Source organism: Bactrocera tryoni, chromosome 4, assembly GCF_016617805.1.
Source record: "Bactrocera tryoni isolate S06 chromosome 4, CSIRO_BtryS06_freeze2, whole genome shotgun sequence".
NCBI classification, from domain to species: domain Eukaryota; kingdom Metazoa; phylum Arthropoda; class Insecta; order Diptera; family Tephritidae; genus Bactrocera; species Bactrocera tryoni.
The window spans coordinates 51,498,427-51,512,620 of NC_052502.1; the positions used below are offsets into that span (position 1 = coordinate 51,498,427).

General features: G+C 33.6%; 1 protein-coding gene across 7 annotated transcripts in view; it reads right to left on the reverse strand.

Annotated features, from left to right (window-relative positions):
* Positions 1–14,194, reverse strand: part of LOC120773844 (histone deacetylase 4) — a 50,823-nt gene that overhangs the window by 28,036 nt on the left and 8,593 nt on the right. The window contains exon 1 of one of the 7 annotated variants that reach the window (XM_040102977.1): positions 8,493–8,595. The exons of the other annotated variants lie outside the window; for them this stretch is intronic. Within the exon in view, the coding sequence (XP_039958911.1) occupies positions 8,493–8,517 (25 nt within the window). The 5' untranslated portion in view covers positions 8,518–8,595. Of the gene's footprint in view, positions 1–8,492; positions 8,596–14,194 lie in introns of those variants that run through there. 7 annotated transcript variants of the gene reach the window in all.

Genomic DNA, 14,194 nt, shown 5'->3' on the forward strand with positions numbered 1-14,194 from the left:
CTATATTTTGAAATTTGTGTATAACAAAGGGAAGAATGCCGCGCAAAATGAAATTTGTGAAGTTTGCGGAGACGATGCCATATGTTTTACACAGATGGAATTATGTCAAAAAGTGGTCGACCAAAATGGTACATATTTTTTTATTTATTTATTAGTATAAATATAAAAAAATAAGTTGAAGTTTGATTAGAAATACGAAGAGACCTTTTCGATTATCCAATATGTACACTTGGTCTAGAAAATGAAAAGAAAACTTTCATCAGCAAACTTAAGGTCTCTTATTGCCAAAGCTGAAATCGTATGTGTAATTAAAATGTTGCTATCGGCTTTGAATAAAATCTCCTTTCCGCTTAGTATAGAAATGGATTTTGGAGGTCATTACACCACACACCACAGACAGTTATTATACGCATTTTAGTTCCACGATTTCTCGATTCCCAAATAAATATTGGTCGATTCGATTCGCAATTTTTCTGCTGACTAGTTATATTCCACTGTTAATCACAACATACATAGTTCTCAGTTAAATACAATGCAAGAAAGTAGTTACCTTATTAAAGTTTAGAGCAGTCTATTATATTTAAGCAAATTGTTTATTCAATTCGCTGGAAAGAAGACGCTTCGTATGAATCTATTGCTTTTAGCAGGGCGATAAACTTTAAGAAAGTAAAATCAGCTCCAGACAGCATGACGAACTGAACTCGAAGTGCACATGCAAAATAAAACAAGAAAAAAAGATAGTTTGAACCCATTACACCCTTCACAGATGCATTTATTATAACATAAAAGGATATAAAAAGATCTATATTTTGAAATTGATAAGTCGGTTTGTATGGCAGCTATATGCTATAGTATTGCGATCAGAATAATATATTCGAAGATTGTAGAGTTGCTTTAGAAAATATACGTCAAATTTCTTGAAAATAAAAAAGTTTGGAAATAAAAAAATTTTCCATACAAAGCTATATGCTATAGTGGTCCGATATGCGATTATGACAAATAAGCAGTTTCCTGAGAAGAACGCAAAATTTCGGATCGAAATCGCCTTCGTCACGCTGATATTTTGCATACATTGTAGCAAAGAAGCACCCGGAACCTGTAAGTAAATTCCCCGGGTAAATGATATTTCAAAAAAAGAAATTATTTTGCCGTAGGACTGTCCTTAATTAATATGCCAAATATGAGTGCGATCTGTCAACCAGTTTGTATACAGCAGTTGTAAGTCGGTACACGTAAATAGAGCGTTGTGATTTTTACAACGGATAAAAATATTAAACAACAAATTTTTCTTTCTAACCAAAAAAGCAAAGACGGTCGAGAGATCGTTGAAGACTTGCCTTGTTATGGACGACCTTCGAACTCGTCAACTAATAAAAATATAAAAAAGTTAAAAGAGAGATGGCAAGAGATTTCGAATGATTTTGACTGATATTTTGGGTATGAAAACCCGTTCCTGCTTTGCTCGTCGTGATAAAGCTGATTTTTTTTCAAAAAGAGTTCGTTTGGGATGGAATTTAAAGCAAAAACGCATAGAATACCATCGATCAACAACCGTATTCACCAAATTTGGATCCGTGTGATTTTTCTTGTTCCCCAAATCTGAAAACCCGTTTTCAATCGATCGAGGAAATAAAAAAAAATCGTTAAAGGAACTGAATGCCATCCTAAAAAGTGCTTATGAGAAGTGTTTCGAGGACTGGAAAAATCGTTGGTATAAATGTATTGCATCTGGTGGGGATTTAAAGGCTACAAAATAAATATTGATGAATAATTAAATATTTTGCGTTTTTTTACAATTTCCGGGTACTTTTTGTCACAATATATGTATATGTACACTTCATGGAAAACTTAAGATAAATACATTGTGTTATTAGAGGCACATATAAAAAATTTAAGCGAATCTTATTAATTATTTACAATGTATATGATCTTTAGAGTTCAATCCAACTGAAAGAACATTCATAATTTAATGAAATGATAGCTCAAAGTTTACGAGGTTCTTCAAACTTGTTATTCTGTTATTAAAAAACATCGAAGTTGAATTGAATTCCTGTTAGTACTATGGGAGAAGTTAGCATAGGCCATGTATACCTTGGGATTCACCTCCAAAGGCTAGGTAAAATGGACTTGGCAAAATGTAATGCACAAAGTGAGAAATATGAAATGCTAAAACATTACAGTGCCCTGCAATTGAAAAAGAATATCGTTTCATAATCACAGTAATTGTTATGGGGAAATGGAAAACCCATAGTTTTTGTTACTTCCAGTGAATTGTTTACTAGTGATTAGTTGGAACTTTTTGAGGAAAACTATAAAGGCTTAAGCTTAAGTGGCGATGTTTGTTGGTAGAGCGGTGCCTTATCAATCTCTTAGTCTTACGGGTTTGGCAAATCGTTTCACCCCTGGCTTGCTCATTTATATAGTCGAGCGGCCTTTTTTTCTAACATACCCAAATTTCACATTGTCAAAGTAATAATTAAGCGAATTTCTTGGATTCAGTTTCAAATTATGTATGTAGGCATAACATTCGGTGGAAATTTCGCGACTGCCGCAAATTAAATAATTTATATTTAAAATAAATACTCTTTCCTATTTACTCAAACAGTTCGTACAAAAACAAACACCATACAATATAACATTTTGTATATATAATTATTTAAGTGAAATACTATAAATATCTTTCATGCATGCTGGGCATATAACAGCCGTTATTTTATGAAACTTTTCGGAATTTATGGAGCACGCATTTCGCATAGCCACTTATATACATATATAAATTTATATCTTTTAATTAAATATTTTGAATAAATTAGAACATAATATATGCGTGTGTGTATATATATAGCTTGTATTATCCAACGAAATGTGAAGAAAAAATTTATAAATAACTCAAATGTAAGTATGTTTTCGTTTGAAACCCGCAAAAAGTGTATGGCAAAATAAAAAAAATAATCTGTACACAAATAACGGGTGATTCAAGTAAAGGTACTTTTTTCAACAAAAACGGTTTGGTGTGGTTTGTGGGCCTGTGAAATTATCAATCCATATTTCTTCACAAATGATGCCGGTGAGAACGTAACCACGAAATGGCGACCGTTGAAGTTCGTCATCTCGGTGACTTTTGGTTTCAACACGACAGCGCCGCTTCCCACACATCGCACCAATCAATGGATTAGTTGAGAGAACACTTCGGTGAGCAGATATTTTGACGTTTTGGGCAGGTCGATTGACCACCAAGATCATGTGTTATCAAACGGTTTAACTTTTTCCTGTGTGGATATGTTAAGTCTGAAGTCTATGCGAACAATCCCGCTTCGATTCAGGCCTTGAAGCAACACATAACGCGTGTCATTCTCCATTTACCCGTCGAAATGCTCGAATGAGTCATCGAAATTTGGACTCAACAGATGTACCATCTGAAACGTAGCCGCGCCCAATTTTTGAAAGAAATAAAATTCAAAAATGAATGCCAAAGAATGTGCTTTCGGATGATAATAAACATTCCCCATTAAATTTGAAGTTTCTATGTTTTTTCTTTAAGAAAATATAGAACCTCAAAATAGATCACCCTTCACTTTATGGTTTATACTCGTAGATGGTATTTGCGTTAATAAATATATGTATGTATGTACATACTCATACATATTAATAAATTATAGATAAAACAAACAAGTTATAATTCGCTTGCTTACCTCTATTGATAGTTACATATAGGAAAATTAGGCAATAATGAATTTAAAACTCAATTATTTGTCAATTGATAACTCTAAAATAAATAAAGCAAGTGTGTTATACTAAACATATACATATATGTATGTATGTGTGCACAGACGTAACAAATTCTATTTTTATTACACGAGCAAGACATCAACACGTGTATGGTTTGGTTTATTAGTAAAAATGAATGAAGCATAGACAAATACAACAAAATGAAAAATTCACAAATAAAACTACAAAAATATATGTTAAAACATCGATAAGTTAGCGGCGACGACGTCAACAATAGCAATGAAATCCAGACTGCCGGAGAGTATTTCAAAGTTTCAAATCACGGATATACATACTATGAGTACATACTGCATATGTATGAACCATATGTGTGTAATTAGTTAGCTTTACTAATTAACTATATTAACCATTAAAAACATATGTACGCATGTGTGTTCATACAGTGTTTAAGTATGGATGTGTGTAATGAGTTGGCTGTATTAATAAACTACTTAACTGAAAAAGCTTATAAAAATAATTCGGTGACTCGGTTTATTTGTCAATGACAACAACAAACACAGGTTCTTTTAGGTTCTAAGGTTCTTTTTTTTTGCTTTGTGAGACGCAAAATATTGATTTTTAAACAACTATTACTAATCGACTTTGGCGATATTTGTTTTTGATAGTTATTTAAATTGTATTTACTATTTGGTGGCGTCAATATCTCATTTGAATTTTCGTGTCACGAAAATAGAAATTTAAATATTATTTTTTAGTATAAATTGTTTAAAATATTTGCCTTAAAGGACTGTTAAAAGGAAAATCATAAATTTCGTACATACATTGTGATAAAAAAGCTCCCGGAATTGTAATTAAATTTACAGGGTAAATAATATTTCAAAAATGTTTTGAATGTTGGTAGGACTGTCCTTAATTACTGCGCCAAATATGAGCCAATGAGTCAACCAGTTTGTTTACAGCAGCTGCTTACACCGATAGACCTCAGTAGTGCGTTGCGAATTTCACAATGAATAAAAATATCGAACAAAGCATTTGTCTAAAATTTTGTATTTCTATCCAAATTTCGTGTGCGAAATTGTCGAAGAAAAGGCTTAAAGTGATTCAGTTTTATCATAAACACCTACGAGCCTACGAGAGGCACAAAACCTTCAAAGACGGTCGAGAGATCGTTGAAGACATGCCTCGTTCTGGACGACCTTCGTTCGACCTCTTCAAAAGTTGAAAATATTAAAAAAATTGAAGGATATGGTGCTTTCAAATTGTCAGGCAAGTGATAGAGAGATGGTAATAGAGCTCGACATCTCTCGCGCTTCCATTCGAATAATTTTGGTGGATATTTGAGTATGAAACGCATTCATGCTCGACTCGTCCCGATAAAGTTGAATTTTTTTTTGTCAAAAAGATTAGAATAAAATTGTTCCTGAGAGACAGACGGTCAGTAAGGAGTTCTATTTGGTTAATCGTGGAAGAACAATTCATGGATTTTATACGATGATAATGCACCAACGCATCGAGCCGCGACTTTGACCGAATTTAAAGCCAAAAACGCAATGAATACCTATGATCAATCACCGTATTCACTAGATTTGACTCGGTGTGATTTTTTCCTGTACCCTAAACTGATATTGCCGCTCCGTGAAACTCGTTTTCAGTCGATCGAAGGGATAAAAAAAAATTCGCTGAAGGAACTGAAGGCCATCCCAAAAAGTGTTTATGAAAAATATTCCGAGGACTGAAAAAATGGTAGACATACATAAGTGTATTACATATGGTGGCGATTACTTTGAAGGCGACAAAATAAATATTTATGAACAATCCGGGTACTGTTTTGACACATCTCATCATTAAACTATTTTGATCGTTCAGTTTGTATGGCAGCTATATGCTATGTATATTAATCCGATATCGGCGGTTCCGACAAATAAGCAACTTCTTTGGGAGGAAAGAGCTTGTGCAAAAATGCAGATCGATAACTTTAAAACTTCGGGTATATACAGACAGACATACAGACGGTTAGATCGACTCAGCTTGGCACGCTGATCATTTACATACATACACTACATATACATACATTACAAACTTCGTGGCACACTTAATTTATGTATCCTGTTCAGGGTATTCATATAAACATCAAATTCATTGAAAGTACAATAAACTGAATTGTTTCTTAGTTTGCGCAAATTCTTCACTAAAATATTTATTTAGAATTACGTCTGTTGTCATTGAGACAATTCAATCAATTTAATTTAGTTCATATGTATACGTATTTGCACAGTTATTTGCAAACTTTCTTTAATACGTCAAAAGTTAGAAGGTGACAAATCGAACAAACAACTGGCATAAAGTAAATAAGATGACGTACTCAAATAGAATTAGAATAGCAACCGATTTAACAGCATCTAATTATATTTCCATATGGCCTTTGTATAGCAGACTGGACAATTATGTACATATACTTAAAGAAAGAAAGCGTCAGGTTTTATTCAAATGCAGGATTAATAAAATGTGATAAATAGTTTCCATAAAGGGCAGGGAAAAACGTAGTGGTAATGTTTCCCAGCTTTTGCTCCCTAAGTATAGGATACTCTATTTATGCCCAAGTACATACATATGTTTACAAAATCACATTGAAATTCCATCCACCGTTTTAAGAGCACCGTTACACTGTAAACGGACAATTTGAGGATTGCGTTCACTTTGGTTCACATACAACAATTCACTTAGGCACCTGTTTCTGAACAGTTCTCTTAATATAATATTATGTATCGCATGAGGACAAATCAGGGGAGTGTTTTTTTATAACCTATTATATTACAGATTATTATATTTTTTCTTAACATCAATAATAAACAAAGAAATTTCAAAATTATAAATATAGCTGAGCCACGGCGAAGTCAATCTTAACTTGTTCAACAAGCAGACAAACGTGGCATGGCTGGAATATGGGCCGCACATGCCGACTAATAAAATTCAAAAGGAATAACATAAAAACTGTAGTAGGAGTGTCAAGCTTTACATAGGAAAATACAGTAAAACCCGCTTAGGCAGGTACTTGGGCGGGTTGATTACATAAAAGAGATCGGGTTACATGGGTTTCCTCAGGTAAAAAAACAGCCTTTTTAAACTATTATTTCTCATATAAAAAATGAAATGTTTTATTACAATTTTTAATTGTTACAAACATACACTATTAACAAAGAAATTCTGAAATTTTTGGAAAATATTTTAAACTCGGCCATTGCAAGGCAATTTCGGTGACCCTTCGAAAAAAAGACGCGCCTGCATTGGCAGGATAACACCTTACGGGATCATAGTAAAAAAATACATGTTTTAGTTAAAACCTTAACTTAGAACTTGGACGAAGGAAAAAAACTGAAAATTGGATTTTCGGCATTTTCATTTTTTACAAAGAAATGAAAATTTAGTGAATTTTTTTTTAAATAGTTGTAATCGAAAAAAGAATCGAAAAAAATCCTTCGCCCAAGTCTTTAAAAATTGTATCTCAAACACATGGGTAAAATTTCATGAAGACCGGTTGAGTAGTTCTCAAAAAATCTTGCCAACCGACTTCAAAAACATAGTTTCGAGAAAAACGCTTTTAAAGACGGCGCACTTAGCCTAGCTAGCCTACGTGCACAAGTTCTCAAGACTGTATCCTTTAAACTATTACTCGGATCAATTTAAAAATTTAGGACAATATTCTAAAGGTGCTGTAAAATTTAATAAGACAATAAAAAAATCGATTTTTTGAAACCCGTAAACGCATGTAACCGCTGAAATTTTTCAATGCGAGTACTGAGCCCAAAAATGTTGGTTACTTAATCTGGTTCTGTACTTAAGCGGAGGGCACTTAAGTGGGCTTTACTGTTATTGTAACCAATGAACACGGGTTTCTTGACGGTATTTCTTTTTGTAGTGAAGAACTTAATCAGAAGCACAGCGTGGTTTAGAGAGGATATAATAGAGAGAGTGGAATTTACTTCCGTTGGTTTCATAACACACCTCCGAAAGGCCTAGGTGCATCATCATACATCCGTTCTACGTGCCTACCTAAGTTATATTTTGAATAATAATGCAAAATTGACTAGACCACCTGTCTGTGAACAAGACTCCTAATACATATTGTAAAATTATAATATAATAATAATATTAAGCTCTAAGTATTATGTTCACTACAATAAAAGCTATGGTCTATTTTATATAAGTTTATATACACTTGATAGATGTACATATGTATATAATGAGTTATTAATATAAATTCAATTGTTTACAGACGCACACATACTCTTATAATTATATTTTCTTGTTTGTTTATACTGTCACTTTTGTTGATATCTATTATTCTGTATATATTTATGTATATATGTACAGATATACTTATTTATATTATATGCACTAAATAAATAAAATCACATTACAATTTCCACTTTTTCTCCAATTCACTTTCAAAAGCTTAGAACACGGTAATTGTTTTCTAAAAATAACATCGATTGTACACACGCAAATACACATATGTATGTGTAAACATACTTAATATTTATTGTATTTTCGAGGTTTTCTTACGCATTTATGCACACAGTTACTATATATGTATTTCCACATACACACATAAATACACACATGTATGTATACACAATGAGAATAAGCGTCATGTCATACTTGCGGCGCATAGTTATGCACGATAAGGGTCTCATTCAATCAAAATCAACGTAAATCAATACATGTTTGTATGTATGTATGTATGTATGTGTGTAGGTATGTACCTGTATAACATGGTAATGCCGCCATTAGCACCTCAACAAGATTTTAATTAAATGTAAACATTGTTTAGACACATTCTCAAAGCGAATATATCAACATATACATATAAGTATGTATGTCCTCAGTATAACTTCACCGTTATGTAGGTATGTAATATGGAGGCGCTTGAGCACCCTATTTGATAACAATTTACGAATATTTGCACTGAATTATTACACGTTTGTTATTTTTTTTTGTTTTTTATGTAAATTTTACTTAGACGATTTTTCACTATTCTCAAGGAAACAACAAAATTGAACATGTGTCATTTAATTCACTGATAATCACAAAGGCAAACGAGCACATAAAAATAGAATTGTAGAAGCCTCGCTTTTCTGGTACGATTATTTTTTTATTTCACGTTCTATGTTATGGAATATTTTTTTCTTCAATTCTTCACTAAGCTTGTTTACTGATAATATTGTACGTATTCTGAGCTAGAAGAACACCCGTTTTTGGTATAGTATTTAAATTTACATAAACGTATGTATGTTTTTAGCTTCTAAAATTTTATTAAAATTGTTTTTGTTTATTTATTTCTGGTTTATTTCACAGCCCTCTTCGAAATATATGCTTTATTATTGTTTTACTTTTGTATTTTCTATTTGCCGTATATAATTTCGAATGACCGACAAACGACAAGCTTGGCCGCCAACTAAATAGGATCGACTGTTCCGAACGCGAGCTAAAAGATGAATAAAAGCAATGTGCTTTATCAATCTCTTTGGACAGCGAGAACACCCAGTTCGCCCGACGCTCGTATATGCATCCGTATACATACATACATACATACATTCATACATATGTATATACTTATTTGTGTACGTACATATGTACATGCTATGTAAATACTAGGATTCAAAAGTTGTGTAGTATAATATAAAAACAAAATATTCGCGTAAGTGCCTCGTTTGTTGCGGTCGTTATTGGCCACACGCGTTTACATTTGGCTCTCACCGACTATCTGGCGCATGTGCGTGTTTATGTGCGCGAATCGGAAGGAGTCGCTCGTGAGTACCCGCATGCATACATACTTATATATGTACATACATATGTATACAAACTTTGGCCTGACATTCATTTTCAATCGCACTTTTTCGGACCATTCTGCATTTCACCTTTTCGCCTGTGCCGCCCATTCTATTTCATATGTACATATGTATGTTTGAATTCCATTGCCAACTCAAATTTTCCAACCTGCGCCATAAACTTCGACTTGACTAACAGTATGTACAGTACAAATTGGGAATCCTAATTGTCAATATAGCATTTATGTAGATGTGGTACATAGTATGTATAAGCATTTGGTCGAGTTACATAGGTACAAAGTTATTGTCTTGCAACATGTTGCTACAGTGTATAATAGTTTTGTTCACCTTACGGTTGTAAGATATCTCGATGAAAATTTGTATGTAGGTTCCTTAGTACAAAAAAAATTCGAGTTCGTAGATGGGCGTAATCGGACCACTGCCACGCTCACAAACGCCAATAATCGAAACAGCAATTTGGCACAGGGGATCGCAGTAGCAATGGACACTTGTGGACTAAATATTCTGGAAAAATGTGTCTGACCCCGCCCTATGTTTAGTTTAATGTATGTACATACATATCTTCTAAACCACTTAAGCTATTATACAATAACCAAATCCATTCAAGACAAATCAATTTGGCATTCCTGTCGACACTTTAAAAATGAATGAAATCGGAAAATAACCCTGTCCACTCCCCATAAAGCGGTCCTGTTAAAAACTACTAAACGTGCGATAAATTAATAACTGCATACGATAGACATTAAATTTTACAAAAGAGATGGTTTGAGAGGGCTTTATCGGAGTCGGGGTAAAAATTGGACTATAGGCGTAGCATCACCCACTTTTAGATAAAATCGCATATCTCGAGACCTGACCGAAAGATTTCGATGAAATTCGGTACCTGACATTATTCTCACATTTTTATTATATTACTGGAAAAAACTTTGCACTAATAATTTCTTTAAAGTATGCTACCTTATGATCAAAAATATTCCAAATCGAACCAAAGCCCCTAGCTAACGAATATGCGGGCCCGGTGCCAATAGCTGACTTTTATCTATGGGAAACATAATTAAATTTTAGAGAAAATTCTCTCCTAATAATAATATCTTTATGTGTTAAAAATGGGTTGAACCGAGTCAATACTTATCTTAGCCCCCATATACCCAATTAAAGATTTTCGAACTTCCGGGTGACTATACCGCCTATATCGGCAATGTGCGAGATATCTTAATAAAATGGAAAGAGCGTGTTTTTCATATAACGCTGCATATTTGTGCTTAGAATGAATAAAATCGGGTAAAAACTCACCCTAAAGCTCTAATAACTAACGACCTTTATGTACCTGATGGTACTTCTCTAGCTTTAATCCTTGAAAGTTGCAAGAATATTTAAAGATCGGTTATACGGAAACTCAGCTCTTCCTTACTTGTTTCTTATTAAATTGTCATAGATCTTATATAAAACATATATCTATATCATACATATGTATGTCTGTATATTTAGCAGAAATGTGTATTAATTTAAATTTAGAATTCGATTCAGAAATAAACTTCTGTGTCATAAAAACTTCGGCGAAATAGACAGACATTTAGAATTGTGGCTATTAAACCGGTATTGAAATCGGGTTTTTAGTCGATAGAGATCACGTTTATTTCGTTGTTTCCCATTTATACGGGTAACACTATTCGAAACAAAGTAACAGTTTGAAAGATTTGGACAATTTTCTGTTAGTTGTTAACGCTGCGATCAGCTGTTTCAATTTGTATTTAAGAATAAATTAATTGTTTCGTAGAAGGCGTAAATAAAACGCTTTAAGTTTTTTTTTGTTTAAAAAAATCTTATTTTCAGTGGACTCTAGAAATAATGTGCTATGGAAATGGATGAGTGAGAAAATAAAGTTTTGCTGACGAAGAGAAGAATTTGTCAGAGTATCGAGCCTTAGCAAATAACTAGTGATTCTTAAAAGAGTTTGTAATTGTGATGAAATAACAACTGCAAGAAACAAATACAAACTAACAACTCCAGATGATTTTTTTTCACCCTGGCAGAAATCCCTCCAGTAAATTTTGCGTAATTTCTTTATTTACATACATATACAAATTTATTTTGGTCAAGCATTTATTCTTTGTAGGGACGATTAAGTTTGAGAATATTAAGAACGTCGAATGATTTTCTCGAGAATCTTTTACCATACACTCGAAGGTGCCTTACCGATGCTTTAATGTCCGATATGAGTAATTTCGACAAATGAGCAGCCTCTTGGAGGGGAAGAGCGTGTGCATATATTTCAAATCGATATTTCAAAAACTAAGGGATTACTTCCAATTTATACAGACAGACAATCGTGGCTAAATCGGCACAACTTATGCTCATAATTTATATGATGTATGTATGTACATATACTTCGTGTCAAACTAAATTCATAAGTATAAACTGTTCAGGGTACAAATATCATTGATATTGTTCCGAAGTGTAATCAAACGCAGATCCTACATGTTACTAACTACTTTAACTACTACACGGTTTATAACGGGTTTTTCAATAGGAACGCTACAAAAGTAGACCGAAAGGGACAGCAAACGACACCATATTTTTTCCAGCTCTTTTGACATTTCTCTTCAGTAAGGTTTGCCACTTCAATATGGAAAGATATACGATCCAACAACGAATCGAAATCATTAAAATTTACTACCGGAATTCGGAGTCAAAGGCCTCAACTTTAAGAACGGGTTTTTCAATAAGAGCGCTACAAAAGTTTTTTTTTTCTAATAAAACAAAAACGGTTTGGGATATCAATGAAATTCTTTATTCCTGTGAGAGTGCTTTCGTACGTACTCTATGAGTCAACATTGTATCCCAAAAGAACTACGGTTTGGTGTGATTTACGGGCCGGCGGCGTCATTGGGCCGTACTTCTTCCGTGATGATCAAGACCGTCATGTTACTGTGAATGGGAATCGCTACCGCTCAATGATAATCGAATATTTTTGGCTCGAATTGGATGATATGGACTTGGACAATATTTGGTTCCAACAGGACGGCCACAAGCCACACAGCAAATGTCACAATCGATTTATTGTAAACGAAGTTAGGTGAATGTGTTATCTCAGTCAATTGGCCGCCTCGGTCGTGCGATTTGACGACGTTACTATTTCCTGTAAGGCTTCGTCAAGTCTATGGTCTATCCCAACAGCGACGCGACGGTTGATGGCTTCGTCCGAACATGAAATTGCAGCAGTATAGGCCGATTTATGCTTGAAAACTGTCGAAAATTGGGTTCAGCGCCTGGACTTCTTCATACAAAAGAAATCAAGTTCTATACATAATGACATCAAATGTACTTGCACAGGATTAAAGAACCATTTTGTTTTGTTAAAAAAAAAAACTTTTGTAGCACTCTTATTGAAAAACCCTTTACATATGTACAAATGTATGTATGTACATATGTGCAGTGTCGGACAAAACTCATTGGACTGACTCGAGTCTCACACATGTTCCGTCATAACTTTTTACATAGATGCATTAGAAGAATAATTTTTTTTGCAAAAGATAGACCACATATTCTATATTAAGAAACAATGCAATAATATTTTTTTACTTTTATGTAAGATTTATAAATTATAACAGAAGGGAAAAAAGTAAAAAATTCGTGCGACATAACTCATTGGACTTTAGCTAAATATGAAAATAAATTAGTTTTAAATTAATATTTTACTGAGTAGCCATTATTTTTTTCGATTGCAACACATCTTTTAAGCATAAATGAAATTTAATTACTAATATGTGAATCATTTATTCCATTCTCGGCTCGCTTTAATACATCAAGTAGCTTGTTTTTATAACCGTGGACCTGTTCCTCTTTAATTTGCCTGTTGACAATTTCCCATAAGTTTTTAATCGGATTCATGTCACGAAACTGGTCGGACCATCTTATAACATAAACTTATTATTCCAAAAATCAATCCTTCACAACTTTGAGGATGTGCCTGGGGTCATTGACATGTTGAAACTGCCAATCAGGCAGCATTTTTTGGATAACGTGAGGAAACATTTGGGTTGGCAGTATATTTTTATATTGGAACCCATCCATGTTCCCTTCTATTCTGTAAATTGGTCCTACACCCTGACCAGAAAAGCATTCCCACACTATTATATTACCCTACCATGCTTTACTGCACCCTGCGAATATCGACACTCTAAACGCTTCATGTTGGTCTTCGTATACCTGTCATTCCATCTAAGTTCTGTAAATTAAATTTGGACTCATCTGAAAACAATATCGGCTTCCATTGCTCTTCAGACCAATTTATATGTAGTTTCGCAAATTCCAAAGGTGCTAACCGATTTTTTTGGAAATATCTATAAGATTTTTTTACTGCACGGAAGCTAAAAAGACCAACATCAACGGCGCGCCGTTGTATTGTACGCGTACTCTCTCTTAGTTGTGAGCTATCTACAACATTGTTTGTTGATATCTGAGGATATTTTATAAACTCGCGCACTATTCGCAAGTCATACTTTACCGAATTGACTCTGGGACGTCCTCCAATATTAAGTTTTTTAACGGTTCCTTCAGCTTTATTCTTGCGTAAAATAGCAAAAACAGTTGTTTTCCCCAGAGAATAATTTTTT